The sequence below is a fragment of the Actinia tenebrosa genome, unplaced genomic scaffold, assembly GCF_029948245.1.
Source record: "Actinia tenebrosa isolate PJP-AT-01 unplaced genomic scaffold, QUT_ActTen_1.0 PGA_scaffold1__47_contigs__length_23844297, whole genome shotgun sequence".
NCBI lineage: Eukaryota > Metazoa > Cnidaria > Anthozoa > Actiniaria > Actiniidae > Actinia > Actinia tenebrosa.
In genome coordinates this window covers 1,521,683-1,546,997 of record NW_028292578.1, presented here as the reverse complement: position 1 = coordinate 1,546,997, position 25,315 = coordinate 1,521,683, and the positions used below count along the sequence as shown (strand labels likewise).

Sequence of the window (25,315 nt, the reverse complement as noted above, 5' to 3'; positions counted from 1 at the left end):
GTTGCAAATACTTTGATCCGGATTTCAGATTCAAAGTAAAACATTTTTTGCTTATAATAACAGAAAAAAATTGAATCACACGTGGCTGATTTGGTTAGCTAATAGGCCTGCTCAACCAATAAATCCTTATTTGGAATTCTGTATATTTATATTCTATTTAGTGCTGTTCTTCACTCACTCGCTGGTTGAGGTCCATATGGACCACAGAATGAAGGTTTCAACCAAATTTCAAAAAGTACTTGAGAATTAATGCAGAGAAAGTGAGTAAAAAGATGCAAACTTATACATTCTGCGAGATGTTTATATGGATATTTTCATAACAGGTTGATATATATTTGTTCAAACACGTCTTACCTTGAATTTAGTGAAGTGGCTAAACCCAGTGAATCCAAATGCTGAATATCAATAAAAAGAAACATTATTTTTGAAATCTCTTCAGGTGCTCTCCCTATTAAGCATTCCTGTTACATGTTGAAACTTTCTGGTAAAACGTCTGTGCTACTGGATTCTGTGACATCTTTTAGGGAAGGTACATTTTTAATGGAGGAGGGGTTTGGGCTTCAGAGGGGAGTGTTTTTTCAGAAAAAAATGCTGATTTTTATGGAGGGTCAAACGTTTTCATCTTGATGAAAGCTATCTCTTTGTTAAGTAAAAGGGTGAGGTCTACAACTTTACCCCCCCTCAAAAAAAACCCTCAAATCTTCCCTTATGAGAAATGTTTGAATGCTCAGCTTTGCAAATGTTTGGTAAGTAGGCCTAAGGAGAAAGTACGACAGTTTCTACCAAAAAAAACACTTCCAGCCATTATAATAACAGTGTAAAGATGGAAACCTTTTTCTCATTAACAAAGACTCTATAGAAATATTACAAGCCAGAAGGGATTAAACTATACTTACAGGCCAAAAAGTTGTGTCTGAGATGATCATCTGATGGTTTGGAGGCTGTCACTGAGTGAATAATAGTTTGAATGGCTTGCAACGTATGTAAATCTTCAGAATGGCCAAGAACTGTGCTAAGATTTGAATCAAGTTGATAGAAACTATGTAAAATAAAAACAAAAAGTCAGTACTTGTCGTATCACCTTGTTGAAAACCATTTTCAAGAGCTGAAGCTGAAGGAGGGCTTTTTATGTTGCTTCTGTTTTGGTCATGGTCATTTCTCCTAATTTTGTTTCACCTTCTGTTGTGGTAGTAGTTGTTGGTAGTGCTGTTGCTTTTGTTGTGGTTGCTGTAAGTTTTAGTTTTTGCAGTTGTTATAGTTGCATGTTGCTGTTGTTGTGGTTGCATGTTGTTGTTGCTTTTGTTGTGAGAAATCATTTCTGTTCTTGTAATTGTAATTCTTGCTGTTGTTGTAGTTGTTGCTGTTGTTTTAGTTGCTGTTTTTTTAGTTTTTGCTGTTGTGGAATAATCCCAATTATACAAGGGCCGCGAAGCGGCCTGAAAGTATAATTGAAATTATATTAACAAACGAAGTGAGAAATATATGAGAAAACAATAGGTAGAATCCTGCCATTTGTGCTTCGGACCACATTTTAACCCACTCCACTCCCCTAGAGTTTAAATATTGATGACGTAATCCCAGAATCCCGTGCTGCACTAAGTGCGAAGTCACATAGTACTTTTCATCTTTTTAACGCCTGTGTGAAGAGACTCCACGATGAGAAATATATGATGGGAATGACTAGTCATTTGTTAATATTTGACAAGTACGAGGGCGGGAGGGTATCTCATATATTTCTCACTTCGTTTGTTAATATAATTTCAATTATACTTTCAGGCCGCTTCGCGGCCCTTGTATAATTGGGATTATATTTCACAAACTCCGTTCGAAATATATGAGAAAACAATAGGTAGATTTTAACGCCCTCAACAATATGTCTGACTAAATGCAGACATTAACACAGTGAGTTTGTGAAATTAATACATTTATTCGTAACTTGAACGTATTCAACAATATAAATGACTTTGGGTTAGAAGAACTAAGCTTTGTTTGTGTTCAAGACAGCGTTAGCATAGCTGCTGTTATGTACTGGCTTGTAGTAGAAGCGTTGGAAGGTACTGGGTGATGTCCAGTCTGCCATGTTCATAATGTCACCTATTGGGACATTGTTGTTTGCTGCAGCTGTTGTTGAAGCACCTCGTACAGAATGTGCCTTGAATATATCTGTGTTAATACCAGCGGCTTTTATTACTTCACGTAGCCAGCGGGCTAAAGTGGTCGAAGTAACAGGTTTATGGGGCTTGATGAATGAGATGAACACAATATCTGGTTTTGAAGAGGGAATCAGTGGTCTAACCTTTCTAGTGGCTTTCAAGTAACATTGAAAAGTGTTAACTGGGCAGAGCTTGCTGTCTGAATGAAATTTTGCAAAGAAGGCTTTGGCCATGTCCTCAGGAGATCCTCGCTTTCTCGGAGAAGTCAAGGTGAACGAGATGCCTTCTGGAAGTACTTGGCAGTATCGCAAGTCGAGTTTAGACAGGGAAGAGACTCGTTCTGGGCATGAGAGTGCAAATAACATGGCAAGTTTGAGTGATAATAGCTTTAATGACAATTTTCTGGAACTTCCCATGGATGACAAGTATTTTGTTACTCTTGTGACATCCCATGTGTGATTGTATCTTGGTTTGGGGGGTCGGATATTCACCATACCCTTTAACAGTTGTGTTACCAGTGGGTGCTGCCCAACTGGGTAACCGTCAATCTTATTGTGGCTAGACGATATAGCTGAACGAACAACATTAACGGTTCTGTAAGCAACTCCAGTGTTAAAATACTCTGACAGAAACACCAGAATTTGGTTTAATTTTGCTGAAACAGGATTAATCTTTGATTTATGACACCAGCTGCTCCAATGCCGCCATGCGGACTCATACGCCTTATGTGTGGAGGGTCGAGTGGCTGACAATAGTATCTTGGTAACGTTTTCAGGAAGGCCTTCTGTTTGTAAGTTTTCCCTGATATGTGAAAGACGGCTAGGTGTAGTCTCGGAAACAATGGGTGGACCCTTTCGATTGAGGCTGGGTCTTTCAGTAAGTTCCTCGTATTGGGAAGCATTATTGGATTCTTGATGAGAAGTCGGAGCAGTATCGGCCACCAAGTCTGGGCTTGCCAGATTGGGGCTACAAGTGTGAGGTCTGCTCTGTCTAGAGATACCTTGCGAAGGACTGCAGGGATCATGTTGAATGGTGGAAATGCATATCCCTTTAGGGGTCCCCAGTCTAATGTCATGGAGTCCGTGTGAAGGGCTTCTGGGTCGGGCCTCCAGCTCACAAACTGTGGCAGTTGGGTTGTCAGTCGTGTGGCAAATATGTCGACGTTGCAATCTTTGAGGAAAGGCTGAATGACTTGGGAGCTTATTTTCCATTCGCTGGAATCGTGAAACTCTCTTGATTCCTTGTCTGCAATGTGATTGTCTTTCCCAGGGAGATGTTGTGCGCTTATCAGGATTTTCCTTTGTAGGCACCACTCCCATATTTCCAGCGTCAGGGAGACAAGTATGCTCGACCGGGTTCCTCCCTTGTTGTTTATGTGGGCAACTGCTGTAGAATTGTCCATTCTCAAGCAAATAGCCTTGTGATGTTGGTTCTTCATAAACGCTTTTAAGGCAAGGAATGCTGCATTCAGTTCTAGATAATTGATGTGCAGCTTTTTCTCCTCGCTGGACCACCGACCGTTTGTGGTGGTGCCCTCGCAAACTGCCCCCCAGCCCTTCTTGGAGGCGTCTGTTGTTATGACTAGGTCTGAGGTCGGAGGGTTGATTGGACTTCCGTTTACCTTTCTTATATTTGCTATCCACCACCTGAGCTCCTCTTGGGCATGGTGGTTTAGGGTGATTTGTGTCTCGTAGTTGTGTTCGTTGATTCGAAGGTGCTTTATGAGTTGAATCTGTAAACGTCGGAAGTGTAAGGGGGCCTGACGTATTGCCAGGCGAGTTGATTCCAGAGAGCCGAGTAGGCTTGCTACGTCCTGTGCCATCATAGTTGGGTTGGTCAGGGCGTTCTGGCATTTGTCCAGAACCTTCTGGACTTTTTCCTCTGGTAGGCTCAGAGTTAGTGTCTCTGAATTTACTATAAACCCTAGGAAGGTAATGGATTGGCTTGGTTTCAGCTGGGACTTTCCCCAATTGATAGTGAAACCTAGGTCTTGCAGCAGTTTCAATGCCATTGATGTGTTGGTCTCGGACTCTGTCATCGTGGACCCCAACAGAAGAAAATCGTCTAGATAAGCTAACATGCGTACACCTCTTTTTCGAAGAAACGAGACGACCGGTTTGGTCAGTTTTGTAAATATTCTTGGTGCTGTATTTAGACCAAAGGGGAGACCTTCGAATGCGTAGCATTTGTTGTCCCACAAAAATCTCAGGTATTTTTGAGAAGATTTGTGAACTTGTATTGATAGGTACGCGTCCTTCAGATCTATAGACGTCATAAAGTCCCCCTTCCTTAGGATTGTTTTTAAGCACGATATGTTTTCCATTTGAAAGTGGGAGTTCTGTATGAAATGATTGAGATGACTCAGATCTATGACTGGTCTGAAGGATCCTCCTTTTTTGGGCACCAAGAACAAGCGGCTGTAAAAGCCTGGTTCGTTTGGGGAGGGGTCCACATAGATTGCTCCCATATTCAGGAGTCTTTGAATCTCTGCATCTAATAACGGTTTTGTTTGTTCTGTTGATTTTGTCACAACTGGAATTCTTTGAACTGGAACACAACGAAAGGGAATTTGATACCCTGTAACAATGTCTAGGATTTCTTGGTCTGAGGTTATTTCCCTCCATTTGTTTAGGAATCTGTTGATTCCCGATTTGTCCCCTTTGAGGGGCGAAAGGACCGGTAGTTTTTTGAGCGGCTACTTTGGTATTTGGAAAAACCGCGCGACTGGTTGGACTGCTTGGACCTTTGATTGTAATTAGATTTACGATTTGGTTGTTGGTTTTTAGTGGGGACTGAGAGATTTTTGGCTAGACCCCTACTAAGTTCTGCCTGTTTAGAGGCTAAGGTGGGAAAATCTTCACCGAAAAGCATAGTTTTGGCATTAGGCAAAGGTTCATCTGCCAGGTTAATTTTTTCCTTGTTAATAGTCGCTAGGACCCTTTTCCTGCGAACAGTTGAAAGGAGATAATTTGAAGAGCCTAGTAAGCATAAGGCTTGTTCTAAAATACTCTTAACCTCGTCAGGTGACACTGCTTTCCCCGATGAGAGGGCATCGTGTAAGCAACAAAGTGGACCTGTGGTGTTTAGCAAAGCTCTTTGAGCCAAACATAGGTCTTTATCACGATTCTGGACAAATCTTTTTATTTGTGGATTGTTTATTTGGTTTACAACTGAGGTATCTAGAGTGGGTGCCCTTAGGCAATCAAGTGAGGGAACACTGAAGTTTTCAAGAATGTCTGACACCTGGTCATGGCTTAATTTCTTCCTAAAGTGCTTATCTAGGAAGGTTGATAGCCCCTTGGTTGGTTCCCAGGAGGATGGTGTGGCCCCAGGGTCATACATTTCATCATCTATTAGCGTATTCTCGCCTTTTGTTGAAGCAGTTTCAGTTCTTGGAGACTCGGAGCCTGGATTGAGTAGCTTATCAGTCGAGCTTGGTGGTCTATCCTCCGAGTTTGGTGGCTTGACAGCCGAGCTTGGTGGCTTATTAGCCGAGTTTGGTGGCTTAATAGCCGAGTTTGGTGGCTTAACAGCCGAGTTGGGTGGCTTTTCAGCCGAGTCTGATGGGGACTGTGTCCCTTCTTGATCTTCTGGGAGATCGTAGTCCAGGTCTGTGTCTTCTGCTTGGACTGAGAGCAGATCATTGTAATCTATCTCGGTGTGTTTTGGCGGGAAATATTCCATGTTAACTTCGAGAGTTGAGATACGCTTATTCGTCTTTGAAATCGCTTCTTGGATTTCCTTCAGTGTTGAGAAGACTGAATTTATATCCTTTTGGTCCACTTGGGATGTTTTTTGTCGTTTGCTATGCCTAGAGCTTGTTGATTCGGACGAACTGTCCGTGTGGCGGGAAGAATGTTTAGATCGTTTACGAGAAGACATTGTAGCAACTAGAGCTAAAAATTCAAAAATATTACAAGCAATTGTATCCCGAATGGGATTATTTATGATTCTGGGTATAGGAGTAGGCTAAAAGGTATAAAATAGAGGATAAAAACACGGTTAGTAACCACTTACCTTATCGTACGTCCGAAGCACAGCAGAAAAAGATGAAAAGTACTATGTGACTTCGCACTTAGTGCAGCACGGGATTCTGGGATTACGTCATCAATATTTAAACTCTAGGGGAGTGGAGTGCGTTAAAATGTGGTCCGAAGCACAAATGGCAGGATTCTACCTATTGTTTTCTCATATATTTCGAACGGAGTTTGTGAAATATAATTGTTACTGTGGTTGTGGTTATTTCTGTTGTTGTTGTGGTTGTGGCTGTTGAAGTTGCTGCTGGGCCCAATTGTTTGAAGCATGGATAGCCCTATCCTACGGATAAATCCTATCCAGTGGATAAATTTATTGGATAACAGCATCGACTTTATCCACTGGATAAGGATTTATCCATCAGATAGCGATATCCACACTTTGTACAACTGGGTTCTGTTGTTAAGGTTGTTTATGTTGTTGTGGCCTTTTTTGCTACTGCATCTGCTGTTATTGTTGCTGCTGCTACTGCTGCTGCTGCAGCTGTAATTGTTACTGTTGTTGTTGTGGCTGCAGATACTGACCCTCCCAAAGAAAACTAAAAAACACTAATAAAGCACATAATAATACTTACACAACAGGAAAGACTTTAGGAAACACAAGACTTGCTTCAGCTAATAGTTGATACAAGTATTGTACCTCTTGATCACCAGTTGTGTGCTCAAGTAATATTACCTGGAGTTAGATTGAACAGAGAATAAAACACCACAATCAAAGAGTCAGACAAATATGTGATACATGAAATACATGAAGGTCAACAAATATCGCCACAATAACAACAAACGTTTTTCGACTGCTAATGTTTGCAAAAGAGATACATATGTCTGAGACACAGATTGGCTTCAAAATGAGCAATGCAGTATACTTCCAAGTTATTGAGATTTTAAGCCACCAATACGGGTAAATATATTAGGGGCTCTCTCAATCAAACTTACAGGAGAATCGAACACTCTCTTCATCGGAATCAAGATCCTGTGCTTTTTGCAGTTTTGATTGGATAGTATTAATTTTCCGATGGGTGTGACGGCTTGACATGTGAATCGTATGGTCTTTAACAGTGACAATTTTTCTCAGACATGGAAATCATTCTAATTTTTGTCTTCATTCTTACCAGTGTAGTAAGCAACAATGCCTGTGTGTGGTTGTCGTTAACAATCCCAGGATCAAGTAGCATATGTTGGCACTCTGAAGGCCATTCAAAAGCTTGTCCCTCAGGAGGTGCCTCATCAGCTAATGGTGATTGCGAAGGAGTAATAACGATAGACACACGACTATCCACCGACAGTGTTGATCCTGGGGTGATTTCTATCTTGGACCTTGAGGCGTGTCCCAGAGGCATGGGTTCTGGTGTCTCAGGGGTATTGCCTGGTTTCAGTCTACTACGGATATCCTCTGATACAGGTATTAAGGCTAATCAAAGAATAAGCAAATAATGATGAGGCATCAATAAATTTAAACCAGGAGTCAACTTGGTGCTCCTGACACTAAAGAAAAACGTTTGTGCATGCATGCTTTTTAGCACGTTTTCTAAGAATTTTGAAGAGTTTGAGTGAGAAAATAAATGTTTGTTTGTTTTAAGAAACACAATATAAAAGAATTAGCCTTAAGTTTCAAGCATGGACACTAAGTTTTGGCATTTTGTAAAGTCCAATTTATCACGCATGTTTGAAAGTCAAATTTACATACGTCTTGACTAATTTGGATACAGATTCAGAGCATGTGCAGACGTTTTTCACTCGTATTGCTCACGCCAACTTTTCGAGCATCTACTGTGCGCAACATAGTATTACTGTTGTGCAAGAAATATAACAATTTTGTTGCCAGATTTACTGGAACTTATAATCAATGTGATGCACCTGCAAATGATTACTGTTAAGCGTGACTTAAAACCTCTCTAAAAAGTTTTCCATAAATTAAACGTTGTTTTATCTAGGCTTCAAAAAGGTTTGGGATAACGAATTTAGAAATTCGGGATGCTAAAGTCTGCTATAGAATAGGGTTGTAGCCACCAGCGTGGTTGTTCCTGTTTTGACCTCACCACTTTTAAACATCAGAACCATCCCCCCTCCCCCCTCATAAAAAAATCTATTACACAAGTAAATAAGAAAACCGGACCACATTTTTAAAATGAACCAATATCTAACAGAAATCAAACATGTTTTCTTTAAAATCACAGTCATTTTTTAACACCTCTCTGCTAATTCCCAATTCCTGAACCACCCAATGTCCAAGCATTCTCACCCAATACCTAAACCACCCAGTGTCCAAGCATTCTCACCCAATACCTAAACCACCCAGTGTCCAAGCATTCTCACCCGATACCTAAACCACCCAGTGTCCAAGCATTCTCACCCGATACCTAAACCACCCAATGTCCAAGCATTCTCACCCAATACCTAAACCACCCAGTGTCCAAGCATTAATCCCACCCGAATCCTTCCTTACCTGCAAGGTATGCTAGGTTTTCTTTGGTCACGGCAAACTTGTTCCTACTAAAATAAAAAATGTTGGAAGTCAGCTGAGAATATTATGTTGAATGGATGTGAAGTTAATGCAAGATATTCTTTACCACTGTTTGTGCTTGCTAGTGATGTCCAACATCAAGTTCAGGATACGGATTGCTCGAGCCGCTGTTGTTGCTTGCGGATGATAAACACCTGGAAGTGTAAAGCAAGGTGGGCAGTGATTAGAAGGTCAATGAGATTGCTATGTAGGTAGATGCACAGACATACAGGACAGACAGAGAGACAAGATAGACTAAAGAGAGTAGAGAGAGGAACAGAAATGACAGGAGAGACAGACATAGATAAAAAAAACTAACACAAGAAAAAACACGGTGAAGAACAGAGTAACTTAATATCACGTCACTAAGGGAAGGGCGAGTAAAAGGAAAGGAAAGCTAAAGCCGCTACATCATTCGTGTCACTTTTACTTTTTTTACAAAAAAAATCGATTGCTTTTCCCAGTGGAATAACACTAAACAGAGACAAAGACGGAGACAGAGAATGAGACGGAGAATGAGACGGAGAATGAGACGGAGAATGAGACGGAGAATGAGACGGAGAATGAGACGGAGAATGAGACAGAGACAGAGACAGAGGCAGAGACAGAGAGACAAAAGGCAAACGAATATGCAGCAATGTTAAATCTTTCTGTAGAGCATATACATTCAGGGAAAATAAAATAAATGAAATGAATAGATTCTTTACTGACCTTTGACAAGATGCCCCATTAAAGCAAAGTGGAAATTACCATAGAAACTGACACCCACAAAATGGTCCATCTGTTTGCAGTGGAACTCTAGTAACGGTTCTTTCCTGACGGCCATCAGTGCCTCTTGCATCTAAAACAAAGATTTCTCTTATCTATTTATTTATCATTTATTTTATTATTATAAGATTACTTATATCTCAAAAGTATGATTCCCCGAGAAGGTTTTCTTTCCACAAGTATGATTATTGCAACTTCACTACATACGGTACAATGTTTTTTCATGGGGGTAGGAAAACCAGAGCAACCCACATGACAAGGGAGAGAAAGACTGATAAAACAAACTTAACTTAGAAGTATAAATACCATCAACTGCCTTTCGTTTTCTCACTGGACTCTAAAGATGACTTCCTCTCCGGTTGTCAAAACGTAAGTCACCAACAACAACAGTCTTTCTCAAGACACACTCACCCAGTCGATCACACATTAGATAAATAAATAAATCCCTTTTATTTAAGTGTGTAGTCGCTCTAGCGCTTTCGCACTAATTGGGGACACTTTTAGCTCACACGCACTACCACTACATTTAATACTCCATGCACACAACGCTCAACTCACATGTTGATTTTTACGGAGGGAGGAAACCGGAGAACCCGGAGAAAACCCTCGTAGTATAGGAGAGAACAACAACTCAATTCACATGTGGCGACCGCAGGGCTCGAACCAGCGGCCCGACCCGTTGGACTCACAGTGGTGAAAGACGACACGTTAGCCGCGAACGCCACCCATGCTACCCATTACAACAAACTTCAACGTCACCTGAGTTAAACCTTTAACTCTGAAACTCATCTTACACATGCAGTTTAGGGAGGCATTGCCTGTTAAGAGCCTAGTTTAAGTTCTGTCAAGTTCTTCAATGGACAGCTTGCATCCATAACATGTCACATGACCCTATCCCTAAAAACGAGCGTTCGTGTCACAATGAACAGGGGTAAATTCACGTGACCTTTTAGCGCAAGTCGTTCATTCTTTCAAAGTTTTCTCAGACCCGTGTTGTAGCTGAAAATAAGGGATAATTAACATGTACATTCATCTTACCGATTGTGTTTCGAATGCTCCATGTGAGTCAAGTGTTAGGAGACTCTGCTCTAATAAAGCCAGGCCACACGGGTACAAGGAGAGCTCTGATAACTAGGACACATAAAACAACATTATCAGTAATTAAAACAAAAAATATGATTCTTTTTCCCAACCTCTCGGCTGATCCAATGTTTGACATCGTTGTGTTGTTGGGCAGACTCCCTATTGGAGTCAGGAGTTTTAAAACACAGTTCATGTAATGCGAAAATTTGTCTTGCATATTAAATGGGCTTAGCAGAGTTACCTGTAAGACAGCTATTGCGACCCAGAAGAATGCCTTGTGGAATTTAGATTCCTAGTAAAACAAGAAAGTGAGGCATAAGGTGTGGCTTTTATACATAGATGGAGTGTGAATCAATTTATGTGTTAGATTACCTTGCCTAGTATGGCCTGAACTCTATTGAGACACATGACAGCTGATTCAATTAGCACTAGGTCTGTGTAGTTACTGAGGGCCTGAGCAGCAAAAAAACATGTATAGGAATAAGCATGGGTATGGGTAAGCATAGGACAGGGGTATGAGTATGAGTATGGACAGGGGTGGGGGTAGGGGTAGGATAGGCACAGAGGTAAGGGTAAGGGTAGGATAGGGGTAGGAGTAAGGGTAAGGGTAGGACAGGGGTAGGGCTGGGGGTAGAGGTAAAGCTAGGGGTGTGAACTGGGGTAGGATAAGGGTAAGGGTAGGACAGGAGTATGGATATGAGTATGGGTGTCAGTATGGGTGTGGGTTTATTTATAGGTATAGGCGTAGGTATAGGACATCATCATACTCATATCAAAAAAGGCATCTACTCACTACTATAAGGACGTGTAGAATCCGTTGAACCATAGTATCATCAGCCTCCTTACTGATGCATCCAAGTACGACTATAGTTCTTGGTTGTAAAGCAGGATTGAATTGGAAGGCGAAGCTAAATGACAAAAACATTTTTCTTATTAATTTATTGGTCAAATGCACTTTTTTCCCCCAAAAAAGTTTTGACAGGGGAATCTTTGGAATTTACTTACTCTGTTGCGAGCTCTGTCCATTTCTTCAACCACGTACTCTCCGGTACGTCTCTCATACACGTCTGAAAATATAAAAATACAGAGTCATTTTGATTAAAGAGTGTACATCAACATCAACAACATCCTCCATGTAGTTTAAACGTATCTTCAGTGACTGACGTACCTCCATGATCTCAAGCAGTACGTCTGTTACCGTTTCCATCGCCGGCATACTCATTATCTCCCCTTCACTTTCTCGTAGATAGAATCTCTGACCGCGATGAGTCGCTTTGAATGCCTTGACAGCGGGTGCCTTGATCTTAGAAATACCTATGAAACCAAACAAAATCGCTCAACTTATGGAACTTATGGAATCTTCACAAAATATGTCTTCTCGTTCGCATTCATTAAACAAAGATATGGTATTCTAGGGAATGACACGTGATCGTGACATGACATGACATAATGCCAAAACTAAAATGGTCTATTGATATCATGATTAATCTTAATCCTGTGAACATGAAATTGCGACACGAGGGTGATTTTCTATTAACTCGCAATCCGATTGGCTCAATGAGGGTGCCGTCAATTCTGTACCGTGTCCATGCCCTGTGTGACATGATCTTTATAGGCATAAGAAATCCAATCTGACTTTTTCCATTTTTAAAAAATTGTTAATGGATTTGCTTACCGAAAAGAAGATAAAATTTTGGAGAAGACAATTCAGCCAGTCTCATGCGAAGAAGTGTTTGTGTTTCGTCTGAGGAAAAAAAAACAAACACGGAAACAACGGCTTTAGAATACAAACATCATGAGCTAAAGTTTCAACTACCATTCTTATTCTTCCCTTCCCTCTCAGCTCCTTCTTTCTTTCCATTCTTCCCATTCTTTTCTCCTGTTCTCTTTACTCTCCCTTACTCCTGGTCTTATTTCTCAGTTCCCCTACCCCCTACCCCCCCCCACCCCCCCCCCCCCCCCCCGCCCGTTCCCTCTCTCCCTTCTATTTTGCAGTTTGCCTGCTATTCAGGGGGGAACATGACTTACTGCTAAATTTGATGCAGGTACATGTACACAGGGAGTGGATGATGTTAATCAAGAGACCATGAATTGACGCTCGTATGGTTGGTGGGCCAGTGGACACGAGGAGTGTAATCAGATGGAATAAATAAGGAATGTGACTTGCCACTGAAACGAAACCAATAATAAGTACGTCAAAATACGCTATGATAACCCAGAGATACTGCCAGTATAGAAACACGACTACTTTGTACAATCTTCTATCGAACTCTAAAAAACATTGGCCTTTCTGGTTGGTTGGAGGCGCATGCTTGATGAGTGCATACAGCAAGTGCACACTCTATTTCGTCATCATGAAATGAATGAATTTCCGCTACGCGTCGTGCTTCTTCTAACACTTCTCTTGTGTTCTAACAACCCCCGCGTGTTTTATAACTGCACACAGCACGCGCGCGCGTTTTCTATTTCTTCATTATAAAATAACTGTTATGAATGTCGCGTTCTGATTGGTTTGGAGCGCGTGCTTTATGAGAGCACATTGCACGCGCGCGCACTTTCCGTTGCGTCATTCCTATCTATTATTGTAATTTGTATTTTATAAAAGAAATAAAAAACTTGCTTGCTGTGCTGTGTGCAGTCATAAAGCACTTGGGGCTTGGCAGAACACTCGAGAAGTGTCGAGAAGCACTCCGCTACGCATCGTGCTTCTCCTAACACTTCTCTCGTGTTCTCCTAACCCCCGCGTGCTTTATGACAGCACACAGCACGCGCGCGCACTTTCTATTCCTTCAAAATCATACGTACCGTCCAGACAATCGTTAAAGGAGAGCATTAGAAGATATCTTGTTAAGATAGCAATGTCATCCCACATCAAGTGCTGCTCCAGACGGAGAGTTGGGGAAATAAAAGTCTTGCTAACCAGCTGCACATCAAAACAAAAATACGATAAAGACAATAAAGACAAGGGTAGACTCTAATGTTGGTGAAAGTCAGTTCAGAAGAAACCAGAGACGGTATTGAAATGTAAACATGGCATTAACAGCGAGAGATTATAAGAAGGAAAGCGCAATGCTTGTGATGTTAAAGATGACAAAGACGGCATTGCTCCTGTTGTTGTTCTCGTCATTGTTGATACTTCTCTTGATACAGTGGTAGTTTTGACAGTTTTTTGTTATGTTGATTCTACTGTTCTTCTTTCAGCTTCAGCTAATGCTGCTGCTGCTGCTGTTGTTGTTGTTGTTGCTATTATCATTGTTGTAGTTTCAGTTTCTGCTGTTCTCGCTATTGTCATGCCTCTAGCTTCTAAACAATATTGGTCAAGCAAATGTAGTCCTTACCGTATGAAGTCTTCCTATAATTTTACTTGATACAACTTTAACGTTTGCAGAAGCCAGAGCAGCAGCGGTGTCTGCAAGAACTTCGGCTCTGATGGACCCAAGACCACCAGCAGCACTCGCCTGAACACAAAAAACATATATCAATGAGTATGAGTAGGGTACTGACTTACAGCATAAAGACTGTACGATGTACAACTGTTTTAGGAATGTGTAAAATGAACCATTATTGGAATAGAAGACACGATTTGTTCGTGAGATGAGAGACTTGCACGGTGAAAATGGAGCCCCAAATAAGAAAATAGACCATTTTCGAGTTCAAAAATTACCGCTGTGTTCTTTGATTACAGACTCATTTACTCGGGCTTAGCCTCGCATCAGGTCCGTGGAATTTCAAAGTGTTTGGTGTCTCGTAACAGGCTTTTAAATGATTAGTCAAATATCTTGTACTTACTTTGAGAAAACTGTCTAGTACAGTGTCCAGTAGTTCGGTGACTTTACCAATCATGCCCCAGATATTTGCTTGCACTGATGGATTCATTGCCTAATAAAAAGACAGCAACCAGGCAACCAGTCAATGCAATAAACAGACAGAAAGAATGACCAAGCAGCAGTCAAGTCCATAAGTCAGTCAGTCAATCAGTCAGACCAAGTCACGTCAAGTCACGTTAACTCAGTTCATGTCCAGTTGTGTCTTGTCAAGTCACATCAAGTCAAGTCACGTTTAGTCCAGTCAAGTCACGTCAACTCAGTTCATGTCCAGTTATGTCATGTCACGTCAAGTCACATCAAGTCAAGTCACGTCAGTCAATTCACTTTACTCAAGTCACGCGGTCAAGTGGTCAAAAAGGTACCTCGTCAAATTTTAGATACCTGGACAATACCAAAGTAACACGATGGACCCCTTGCATGTGACATCAAAGCAGCTCAATTTGTAGGACAAAAAAAAAAGAATTTCAATCTCCTGAGAATTGGAAACCTATTGTTATGTCCTCCAAATTGAGCTGCATTCCGACCTGCTGCAAGGAGTCTATTCACGGCTACTTTCAGAATCAATACCATACAACCCCCCGTTACAAAGGTTCTGCATTGACTTCCCACTGCCCCTCAATTAACTGATACTGTAATTAACTTGTTGTGGTATTTACCCCTCGTTCTGTTACAGTGATGTTAATAAGTTCTTCGAGGATGTTGTTCATTTTGATTCTCTGCGCATCCTTAGAAGGGAACTTCAAGAACCGCGTCAGGTTGGGTAGCCATGGCGCCATGTACTCCAGACACAGGTGTTTGAGTTCAGTATTGGACTTCATGAAACCATTGATGCACTCTTCTAAGAACTACAACATAATAGGGAATAATTCATTTGATTGTGTTTTATTACCAACCACCCAAAGAGAATGAAACGACAAAAAGATGGCCGCCATGTTTGAGTAATGATGATGATGATGATGATGATGGTGATGAGGGATGATGATGACGATGACGATGACGATGACGATGATGATGGTGATGATGATAATGGTAATGATGATGATGATGATGGTGATGATGATGATGATGATGTTTAGGGATGATGATGATAATACGAATATTTACACAGGATAAAGACATCCAATATGACAATAAAAAAATTATCAAACTCATTGATACTTCATCAGGAAAATGCAATAGAAACCATGCCCATCGAGGAGTTTATATATGGTACATAAAATTGTCCTGATTTGCATCAATTTGAACTTGTATTTTATCTGTGAGATTCACTCTTATCTTGAAAACACAAAACAACCTAGACGTTTGATAAGTCATATGCAATATTCGTTTATATCTAAGTATATTACGTACAGCTAAACAAGCGACGTTTTTAGAGTTGAGAGTTTTTCAAAATTCATGAGCTTTGATACACGCATTTGCCCTAGGGAAGGCGGTACTGCCGGCGAATGCACACAGCGAATGCACACAGCGAATCTTCACTAAAGCTGATACTGGGAGTTCTGCCATGGTGAGCACGTTGCCTTACCCCATCACTCTTATTATTGAATGAACAGTTTCATTACCTCTAATGTCAGTTTGGGTTCTCTTGCAGCAAGTTTTTCACTGATTCCCACGATAAAAATAGTGTTATTGGCAGGAATACAGAGACCTGGAAAACGAACCAACACATATCAGTATCCCATACTTCATTTCTTCCTCATTTCTATTCACGCACCTGTTCCTTCCAGTAATCTTTCTTCGACTTTCAGATTAAAGGCTTTAGTGACAGCACACAACAGGTTATATGCAGCGAGACGGAGGCTGGGATCCCTTGAGCCAAGGTTGAGCAAGGCCTACAAGAAAAGGCCCATCAGTTAAAAGATATTCAAAGGAACTGTGATCGTGGGAAGCATGGGTGGCGTGTGCTGCTATAGCGTCGCCTTTCACCATTGCGACCCGGGTTCCATTACCTGACTGGCTGCTATATGTGAGTACAATTGCTTGTTGGTTCTCTCCTGTGCTTTGAGGGTTTTTCGCCGGGTTAGCGGGTTTTCCTCCCTCCGCAAAAATCAACTTCAAAATTCAAATTTGATCTTTGGGCTTTCACCTAGCTGGAGCCTAGCTCTGTTGCGATTGTCCCACGCTGTCATACAACAGCCAAAGCCTAATAGAATTCATATCTAAGGAATAGAAGACATCGGTTCTTACCATATTCAGAAGTGTTCCTGGTACGTCTTTAGGTTTGATCTTTTTGCTGGTGGATGTTGCGGCGTCCTATTGATACAGGATATATACAAGTTATTTGGCTAAAATGGTTAGGTTTGAGGGCACGTCCAAAAAGCGTTGAAAGGTCCTGACAACCAGAGAAAAAAGGGGAGGGAAAGATGTGCAAAAACTTGAGAAGTGAATAAAAAGTTTTCAACCTTCATAAATCACAGTAACTGGTACAACCAGGGATGATCTGCCTTAACCTTACAGTTCGTTTTTCCATTTTTTTTGCACAAAGTAACTTGTAATTAAGACAGCATAAACGAATGAGCGAATTCACGCGAGCAAGTAAGGAAGCATTTAGAGCGGTTTTTGTACGAGTGAGAAATGATACATCAAAATTCGTAGCCGTGATTGGATGAAATCTTGAAAAACAATGTGAAGCCATTTCAATGTTACCGTTCGTTTCCCACTCACACGAAAACTGTTCTGTTAAAACACAAACGAAAGCATGAATGGTCGCACGAAGAAAGAACGCAATAATAAATGCATTAAAGGCGAACGAACATCTGAACTAGACAAGAAGCAGTTCTACTACAGTTTGTATGGTTACCGGTTGTGATAGCTGCCATCTTGTTTTGACGTGCATGACAGCTTGTACTATCTCCTCACATTCGTTGCTCATCAACAGGATCCCGGGGCCGCCATTCACGAACTTGAGAACAAATGTGTTCTCGTCCTCAACTACTGCCTAAAAACAAAATAAAGCGTTTTCATTGGAAAATCAATGAATCAATGTGGTAAGTTTTTACTGTGTAATTTTAATACAACCGGAAAAAATATTATTGTATAAACGAAGTAGTGGAATCTAAGTCTTTTTTATACGTTTCTCGTACTTGTTTCTCGTCATTGTGTTAAAATACATAAGTTCACGGCTAGTCGAGGCGTAAAACAAAAAAAGACGACAAGTCATGGCCACCATAATGGATGACATAAACAAAAATGAAAATTCGTGCCTAAGAATAAATCCAAATTGGCTTAAATGGCGAAAAATATGAAAACTGTTATTTTCTTGTTGCACAATTAATATCATGTTAGGATATTTTTTTTTACAATTTTGAGTTCCATCAAGGAAAGATTTGCCGTTATACCTCTTTGACTTCTGACGCGTAGTAGACATCGTTGAGTATCGTCGAGTAACCAAGTACTTTATGTCTTTCAAGAGTCGTTATCTGAACTGACATGGGACCAACCTAAACAAAGTACAGATGGATGTATGGTCAGACTCACTGACAGACTGACAGACAGACAGACAGACAGACAGACAGACAGACGGACAGACAGACAGACAGACTGACTGACTGACAAACAGACAGACGGACGGACGGACAGACTCGTTGTGACTTGGTGAGTGAAAGACTGATGAATAGGTATAGAACCTGTAACCTGACGATGACAAAAATCATAAAAGATTGACAGACTCACATGATGACCGATCAACTGTTCACCCTGACTAACCGACCATCCGACCTACTGGACTGACTGATGACACGACCGATGGTAAGACAGACAGTCAGATTAACGGATCAACTCGACTGACTTGCCAACTAAATGATCAACATGACTAACCGACAAACCGACTTACTAGGTCTACATGTGGACCAGTGTATGGAAGATGATGATATTTATTTATATAGCGCTCTTTTCCATATGGATATGTTCGCAGGCGCTTTACAATGTGATGTGAAAGAAAGGTGGTTAGTGCGAGGTGTAGGCACTGAGGGTGGTCACTACCAAGATTTTTTCTTTACGTCCTCAGTGGTTTTTTTAAATCCCTCCGATATTGGTTAGTAATGGTGAAGTGTGGAGAGACGGGACCGCCATTTTAAAGTGGTCATCCGAGCCACTTGAAGGTCTAACCATTTGCAGATGTAATTACAAAGGCAACACCTTCTCCTCAGTTATTTTAAGACTCTAAGTGTGTTGGTCCGGCCGAAGCTTGAACCACGACCTCAAAGACACGAAGACAAAGAAAGCAAATGAGTTGCTAGACGTTACCTTGATCTGAACATTACTTCTGGTAGACAGACGAAAAGCTGTGCACACCTATCAACAAAAACAAGGGGATATCGTTCCTTCGGTGAATATATATATAATATCTATAAACTGGTTGAGATTAGATACCATGGGAAGGCAACAAGATGTCTTTGGATTGAAGAAATAGGATGAAAATGAAATAATAAAATGATATTAAATGGGAAGATAAGGAAGAGTTAGAATAAAACCTTACCTTGAGGTCTTCTTCTAGTGATGTTGTCGATCCTGGTAATTTGAGTTCCTCATCTTTAATGTATTCATGGATTTTGCTAAGGCTCTCACACACACGAACACTCGATCGACCCTGATTAAAAAAAATACACACATAAAAATTGCTAAACACCAAGCATACAGCAAGATTTGACTAGTATAAATTTTTTAAAAACTGTTGCATGACATCTATGACCACGATGAAAAAACTTCCAATTTTGTCAAAGTCGAGCCACGGCTAACTTGAAGATCGAATTGTTATACAGTAGACATTAGGTTCGATTTCGGTGCGCCTGTGGGTGCGGCTTGCAATTGGAAACAAACGACAACCCCACAGCTGAAACCGAGCCTAGGTAAACAGCTAACAAACTCTTATAAGATGCAGAATCCAGGAGTCAAACCCAAGACTCGAGAGCTGAGAGCTGAGACAGTGCACTAGCATTAAGCAAACCATTATTACCACAAATCAAATGCAGCACACAAGACAGCTAAGTTGACCTTCAGAACGAACACAAGGTAAACAAACTCGGTATTGAGGATTCGACACTGTATTTTGTTTAGCATTTTCCATGATTCTGCCGAGAGAGCTCATGAAATATGAATTCTTAATATTTTACATTGGTCTTAAATCCTAGTCGAATTCACCAGCCAGAATTCCGTTTCATTTGACAAGAGAAATCTACATTGTACTCGATGAATGCATCAAAAATGCTAACCAAAAATAGTTGACCCATAATTCCTTTCAGGGAATGCGGTCAACTCAGATGGGATGATGATACGTACCTTAAGTGGAGCAAACAGTCGCTCATTATACTTGGTGTACTGTCTGAGGGATGAGCTGCAGTTGTACAAGTAGAAGGATATAAGGTTGTCTAGAGTTCCTTTGGGCACTACAGTAAGGAACTTGATGATAGTCGTAGGCTAACGAGACAAAAAGGATGTTAATTAATTTCGCCACACTATTAATTAGCCGTCCAGAGGTCAAGGGAAAAAACTTGACTGAGCCGAGTTGGCATTGCGATGCATTGCGAGACTGTTTAGGGGACATAATTCTAATATGGCGTCTATATCGTCCCCTAGAACAGCCCCACAATGCACTGTAATGCAAACACGACGCAGTGTTTTCCTCAACATTGGAACGGCCAATTTTATCTTCTATGAGGACACCACTATTCTTCTTTTGAACATAGAAAGGAAAGGAAAGTAACAAAAATTTAGTGCATCAAACTTTTACTGTGGTTTTCGATATTCTGGACACTCGGACATTTCAACGGCTTGTTGTGAAATTGGTTGTTCACTGCCGCCAGTCAAAAACATAAAAGGTAGCGAATGATTATTTTTGATTGACGGCAGCGAAACACCAAATTTCAGCCTGCAGCTCGCAGACACAGAGTTCACAGAATAAAGAAAACCGTAGTAAAGAGATAACTGACGGACCATGACTATTTTTCTTTAGTGTCTCCGGGGAAAAGGATATAAACACAAAAGGCTTGTTCCAAGCAGCAGGATCACCCACAAACGTTGAACAAAAATAGTTACACGTTGTTTTTACCTTGAACCTGTTCTCAAGCGCAGTGTGTGTAAAGTCAGCTACTAGTTCCCAGGGCCTGCCGGTAAAAGGTTCCAGTAGAAGAAGCACGTGGTATATGAGAAGTTCATCATTCATTTGATCTGGTCTGTGGTATAACAAGAAAAGAGAATTTACCCTGTCAATATATGATAGATTAGGAAACAACGTTGACCTCCTTTAAACCAGTTGGACGAAGCTATCGACGATAAATATTAACCTTGGATATGGTGATAATGTATGATGATGATGATGATGAAGATGATGGTAGTGGTGATGACCATGATATATGATAATGATGGTGGTGGTGATGATGGTGGTGGTGATGGTGATGATGACCATGATAAATGATAATGATGGTGGTGATGGTGATGGTGATGATGACCAAGATAATTATATGAAAATGGTGGTGATGGATAATGATGATGTTGATGATGATGATAATAATGATCGATGATGGATAATAATAATAGTATTTCAATACAAGAGTGAGAAAAGAGGAGAAAAAAAAAAGGCGCGAAAAAATGTAAGCAAGAAGAGAAAAAGGAGAAAAGAAAACTGGAAGGAGGGCAAATAAAAACACCTCACCTGAATCTTCGTGCAATATAATAAAACACCGGGTTGCCTGCCTTGGACTTGCCTCCCTGAAACACACAACAATCTATCAACATCCATCTTCATCGTCTCCATCACCATCATCACTGTATGTAACTGACACTTTACCTATAAAAACAATGGACTACTTCGACGATACGACGGCCATCTTGCTAGGGGGCAAAACCGAAACAAAGATGACAGAAAACATAATATAGTTTCGTGTGTTTGTCTTTGTTTTATGGGTAAAGGTGGTCGATGTGCCGTCTTAATTGATATATTTTTGTACTCTCTCGTGGTAAGCTGTTAATATCAATCGACGTCATTACTGGAGCAAAGCTTTATTTGCCCCCTGGACGCCCCATAATGCCTTGTGATCCAAGATGGCCGTCGTATCATCGAAGTAGTCCATTTATCCATGGCCAGAAACAACAACATTATATAAACTAAAGTTTGCTATTTTCATTTCCTGACAAGCGATGCATATTAGGTGAAGGCCGATACCTGATAGAAGACGTTTTGTGATCGAATAATATGTAAATCATCTTGGCTTCCTTCAGCATGCCTGGCCATGAACTCCTCAAATCGCGATCCATCTTGCCACCTACAATCATCACCAGTATTATTAGCACAATGATGACGAAATTCTTTTAGTAACAAATGTAGGTTTAGACTACCTTATACACCGCATCGAAAGATGTTGACCAATTTGAATAACTTTTGTTCTGCACTGACTAGCGACTGACTAGCCTCGTGTTTACGTGTAAACATTAAAGCATTTTCACATGTAAAAGAAGCTAGTCAGTCATTAGTCAGTGTAAAACATTAGTTATTCAAATTGGTCGCCTTATTTCGATTCAGTGTATTACGAGAAATTTTCGCGCGACACGTTGATTTCGCAGGTCGCATATTTCGCTTCTTTTTAATTTCGCCTTATTTCACGATTCTAGTAAATCATTCATAATCCATTTATAATTTCGAGATTTGGCAAATACACTTTAGCAGACCCTAATTCCATTGTTTTACATACTTTTTATTGAATGACGCCAACTTCTGCTGGTCGGGAGGCCCGACTTGAGCAAGCAGCGTAGATAACTTCTCGAAGGGTCTTCGCCCAAACGTTTTGTACTCCCTGAAAGGAAAATGAATACTCTAGTTTCGAGTTCTCTGTTGTTCTTGTGCCGCGAGGCATTAACCAGGGATTGAGCAGGGATTGTTGTTTTTTACATGGTAATAAAGTAAGTTTGTTAGTTGGCCGTGCAGGGTTCAGATTGTTTCAGTGTTCGATCTGTGAGTTAGCTGTGCCCTGACTTTGATCAACCCAGAGGTTGTTTCAGTGTTCGATCTGTGAGTTAGCTATGCCCTGACTTTGATCAGCCCAGAGGTTGTTTCAGTGTTCGATCTGTGAGTTAGCCATGCCCTGACTTTGATAAGCCCAGAGGTTGTTTCAGTGTTCGATCTGTGAGTTAGTTATGCCCTGACTTTGATCAGCCTAGAGATTGTTTCAGGGTTTGATCCTGTGAGTTAGCTATGCCCTGACTTTGATCAGCCCAGAGGTTGTTTCAGGGTTCGATCTGTGAGTTAGCTATGCCCTGACTTTGATAAGCCCAGAGGTTGTTTCAGGGTTTGATCTGTGAGTTAGCCATGCCCTGACTTTAATAAGCCCAGAGGTTGTTCAGGGTTTGATCTGTGAGTTAGCCATGCCCTGACTTTGATAAGCCCAGAGGTTGTTTCAGGGTTTGATCTGTGAGTTAGCCATGCCCTGACTTTGATAAGCCCAGAGGTTGTTTCAGGGTTTGATCTGTGAGTTAGCCATGCCCTGACTTTGATAAGCCCAGAGGTTGTTTCAGGGTTTGATCTGTGAGTTAGCCATGCCCTGACTTTGATAAGCCCAGAGGTTGTTTCAGGGTTTGATCTGTGAGTTAGCCATGCCCTGACTTTGATAAGCCCAGAGGTTGTTTCAGGGTTTGATCTGTGAGTTAGCCATGCCCTGACTTTGATAAGCCCAGAGGTTGTTTCAGGGTTTGATCTGTGAGTTAGCCATGCCCTGACTTTGATAAGCCCAGAGGTTGTTTCAGGGTTTGATCTGTGAGTTAGCCATGCCCTGACTTAGATCAGCCCAGAGGTTGTTTCAGGGTTTGATCCTGTGAGTTAGCCATGCCCTGACTTAGATCAACCCAAAGGTTGTTTCAGGGTTTGATCCTGTGAGTTAGCCGTACCCTGACTTTGATCAACCCAGAGGCTGTTTTAGGATTCGATCTGAGTTAGCCATACCCTGTCTTCAAGTTTCGATATAACTTAAAGGTTTTTGAAGGTAGTCTTACCTTCTCGTAGCAAGACAGGTGCCAATCTTTTCTTCGTTATCCCATAATAGTCTGTGCAGAGTTATCACGCAGCTGTCGCTGAGGAATGAATACGTGCTCTCATCGCTTGGCTTGGTAGGGATTTCTGCTGATATGTTTTCAAAGAATCTGAAAAATAACCATAAGAGAAACTAAGGCCCCGTCCACACGTATCCGGAAATTTTTGTACCCGCAAATTTTCAGCAAACGTTGTGGTGCTTACCGTTTTGTTTTGTCGAAGTTTGCCTCCAAGAATCCATTGAAAGGCTCCATGTATTTCTCTTTCATGTACAGAACATGGTTGCCCAAGTTTTGCAAGATCTAAAATTCCAAACAATTCAGATCAAATCGAGGCTTCAGGAATTCCTAATTTTTAAAGGAATTTCAACCCTAATCCAAACTGGTTAGAGCTGTGCTCCGGGGTCATACATGGATTGTATAGCGGCTGCCACCGGGCGCCTTCACATGCTTACAGTTTGACCCCGTTGAGCTGCGCAACTGCTGTACTTTTCGGTGGTGATTAGCGAAAACAAGTTTTTTACCTAGCTACTGGAAAGACCACAGGGAGCCCAACAGGTTTCGTAAAAAGATAATCAATATTTTAAAGTTAGTTTAAAAACTAGCTGTTGACTGCTAAAAAAAAAGACTGCTGTCATTTTATCTATATGATAGCACGTCTGTACCTTAGAGAGCATCATCAGTCCTCTTCTGACATTCTCTGTCGGTGGTTCATCCACGATACCAAAAAGATGCGGGGAAACTGAAACACAACGCAGAAATTTCTACATGAAGAGGAACGTTGGTATAACTTGCAGAAAGTGAAGGCAAAGCGTCTATTTGTTTTGCTACAAACAAGTTAGTAGGACGGCAATAGAAAATTGTTTTCACTATAAGGTCATTACTATTCTTTCTTTAAACTTAGTGGGAGAAACGCGCGCTTGTAAGGGAAGGTATATTCTTGGGGGGGGGGGGGGGGGGGGGGACTGGGTGAGAGCTGGGCCTCCAGACAGAAGGTAATCAGTAAAAATGTGAATTTTTGTTGAGGGTTAAACTGTTTTTATTTTGACGAAAGCTGTTTCCTTGTTGACTTAATAGGAGGTTCATTAATTTTTTACTGAATGAAAGAGGGCAGGCTACAACCGTTTTTAAAAAGTTTACAGCAAATCCCTGTTTCCTTGTTAACTTAAAAAGTTTACAGAGAATCCCTAAGCCCTTACCCAATAAAAACGTACCTTCTCTAAACCAACCTTAACAAAAACCCAAAACAACATGACAACAGCGATAAACCTGCTTCATTTTCATTGGTGCTCAGCCATAATATATAGCTCGATATACCTGGTATACTTACTTATTGCAGGGTTAATGAAACGTAGGAATATGGCGCTGCCAACTGCAGCTAGACTGTTTTTAGGAAATCTTTGATGTACGATCTGACACAACAAAAAGAAAAGGTACCCATGTTTAGTTGATTAGCATGACTGGTCACGGCACATGGTCACGGCACATGGTCACGGCACATGGTCACGGCACATGGTCACGGCACATGGTCACGGCATGGAACGCTTTCAACCAATCACAACACGCTAGACTACTACTCATTCAATGAACATTTATGACTGCTGACGGTTTAAAAACTCATTTAAAAACGATAAAGCATGTGCATGTTTCGTCATAGCCGCCATGTTGGTTGACAATAACAAAGCATTCCTCATAAGCTTCTCTTGTTAGATCAACCAACATGGCGGCTGTTTCATTGTTATTCATATCTCAAGGAATTTTGAGTCATGGTTGCACACACTGTATTCTCAGAGACGTTGGTTTTCTTTTTATAAAGAAAATTTCTGTATAGCTTAATATTTTGCTTCTTCTTACCTTTTTCAGCACACAGCAGACACCGCGAAGAGTCATGGGTAAGCTAAAATGGATTCATAAAACAGATCTTTTATAATG

General features: G+C 41.0%; 2 protein-coding genes across 2 annotated transcripts in view; both read right to left on the bottom strand.

Annotated features, from left to right (window-relative positions):
* The window catches only part of LOC116307480 (neurofibromin), a 51,188-nt gene that overhangs the window by 1,383 nt on the left and 24,490 nt on the right, over positions 1-25,315 (bottom strand). Inside the window, exons 38-73 of the mRNA XM_089032298.1 lie at positions 25,238-25,280; positions 24,714-24,795; positions 24,049-24,125; positions 23,589-23,686; positions 23,348-23,494; positions 22,054-22,155; positions 21,528-21,627; positions 21,018-21,073; positions 20,415-20,538; positions 19,646-19,783; positions 18,846-18,956; positions 18,614-18,661; positions 17,707-17,808; positions 17,169-17,306; positions 16,556-16,621; positions 16,083-16,200; positions 15,931-16,016; positions 15,025-15,213; positions 14,331-14,420; positions 13,880-13,999; positions 13,347-13,464; positions 12,570-12,710; positions 12,217-12,285; positions 11,710-11,855; positions 11,547-11,608; positions 11,335-11,449; positions 10,914-10,994; positions 10,783-10,833; positions 10,497-10,589; positions 9,402-9,531; positions 8,758-8,845; positions 8,634-8,680; positions 7,300-7,598; positions 6,763-6,863; positions 897-1,039; positions 355-395 (exon numbers count right to left, since the gene is read on the bottom strand). Of these exons, the coding sequence (XP_088888424.1) occupies positions 355-395; positions 897-1,039; positions 6,763-6,863; positions 7,300-7,598; positions 8,634-8,680; positions 8,758-8,845; positions 9,402-9,531; positions 10,497-10,589; positions 10,783-10,833; positions 10,914-10,994; positions 11,335-11,449; positions 11,547-11,608; positions 11,710-11,855; positions 12,217-12,285; positions 12,570-12,710; positions 13,347-13,464; positions 13,880-13,999; positions 14,331-14,420; positions 15,025-15,213; positions 15,931-16,016; positions 16,083-16,200; positions 16,556-16,621; positions 17,169-17,306; positions 17,707-17,808; positions 18,614-18,661; positions 18,846-18,956; positions 19,646-19,783; positions 20,415-20,538; positions 21,018-21,073; positions 21,528-21,627; positions 22,054-22,155; positions 23,348-23,494; positions 23,589-23,686; positions 24,049-24,125; positions 24,714-24,795; positions 25,238-25,280 (3,760 nt within the window). The remainder of the gene's footprint in view (positions 1-354; positions 396-896; positions 1,040-6,762; positions 6,864-7,299; positions 7,599-8,633; positions 8,681-8,757; positions 8,846-9,401; positions 9,532-10,496; positions 10,590-10,782; positions 10,834-10,913; positions 10,995-11,334; positions 11,450-11,546; positions 11,609-11,709; positions 11,856-12,216; positions 12,286-12,569; positions 12,711-13,346; positions 13,465-13,879; positions 14,000-14,330; positions 14,421-15,024; positions 15,214-15,930; positions 16,017-16,082; positions 16,201-16,555; positions 16,622-17,168; positions 17,307-17,706; positions 17,809-18,613; positions 18,662-18,845; positions 18,957-19,645; positions 19,784-20,414; positions 20,539-21,017; positions 21,074-21,527; positions 21,628-22,053; positions 22,156-23,347; positions 23,495-23,588; positions 23,687-24,048; positions 24,126-24,713; positions 24,796-25,237; positions 25,281-25,315) is intronic.
* On the bottom strand, positions 4,782-6,346 carry LOC148909668 (uncharacterized). The gene is made up of 2 exons (XM_089032311.1): positions 6,171-6,346; positions 4,782-6,049 (listed from the first exon to the last, which is right to left on the bottom strand). Exon 2 carries the CDS (start codon positions 6,033-6,035, stop codon positions 4,782-4,784), a length of 1,254 nt encoding a protein of 417 aa, XP_088888437.1. The 5' UTR covers positions 6,036-6,049; positions 6,171-6,346.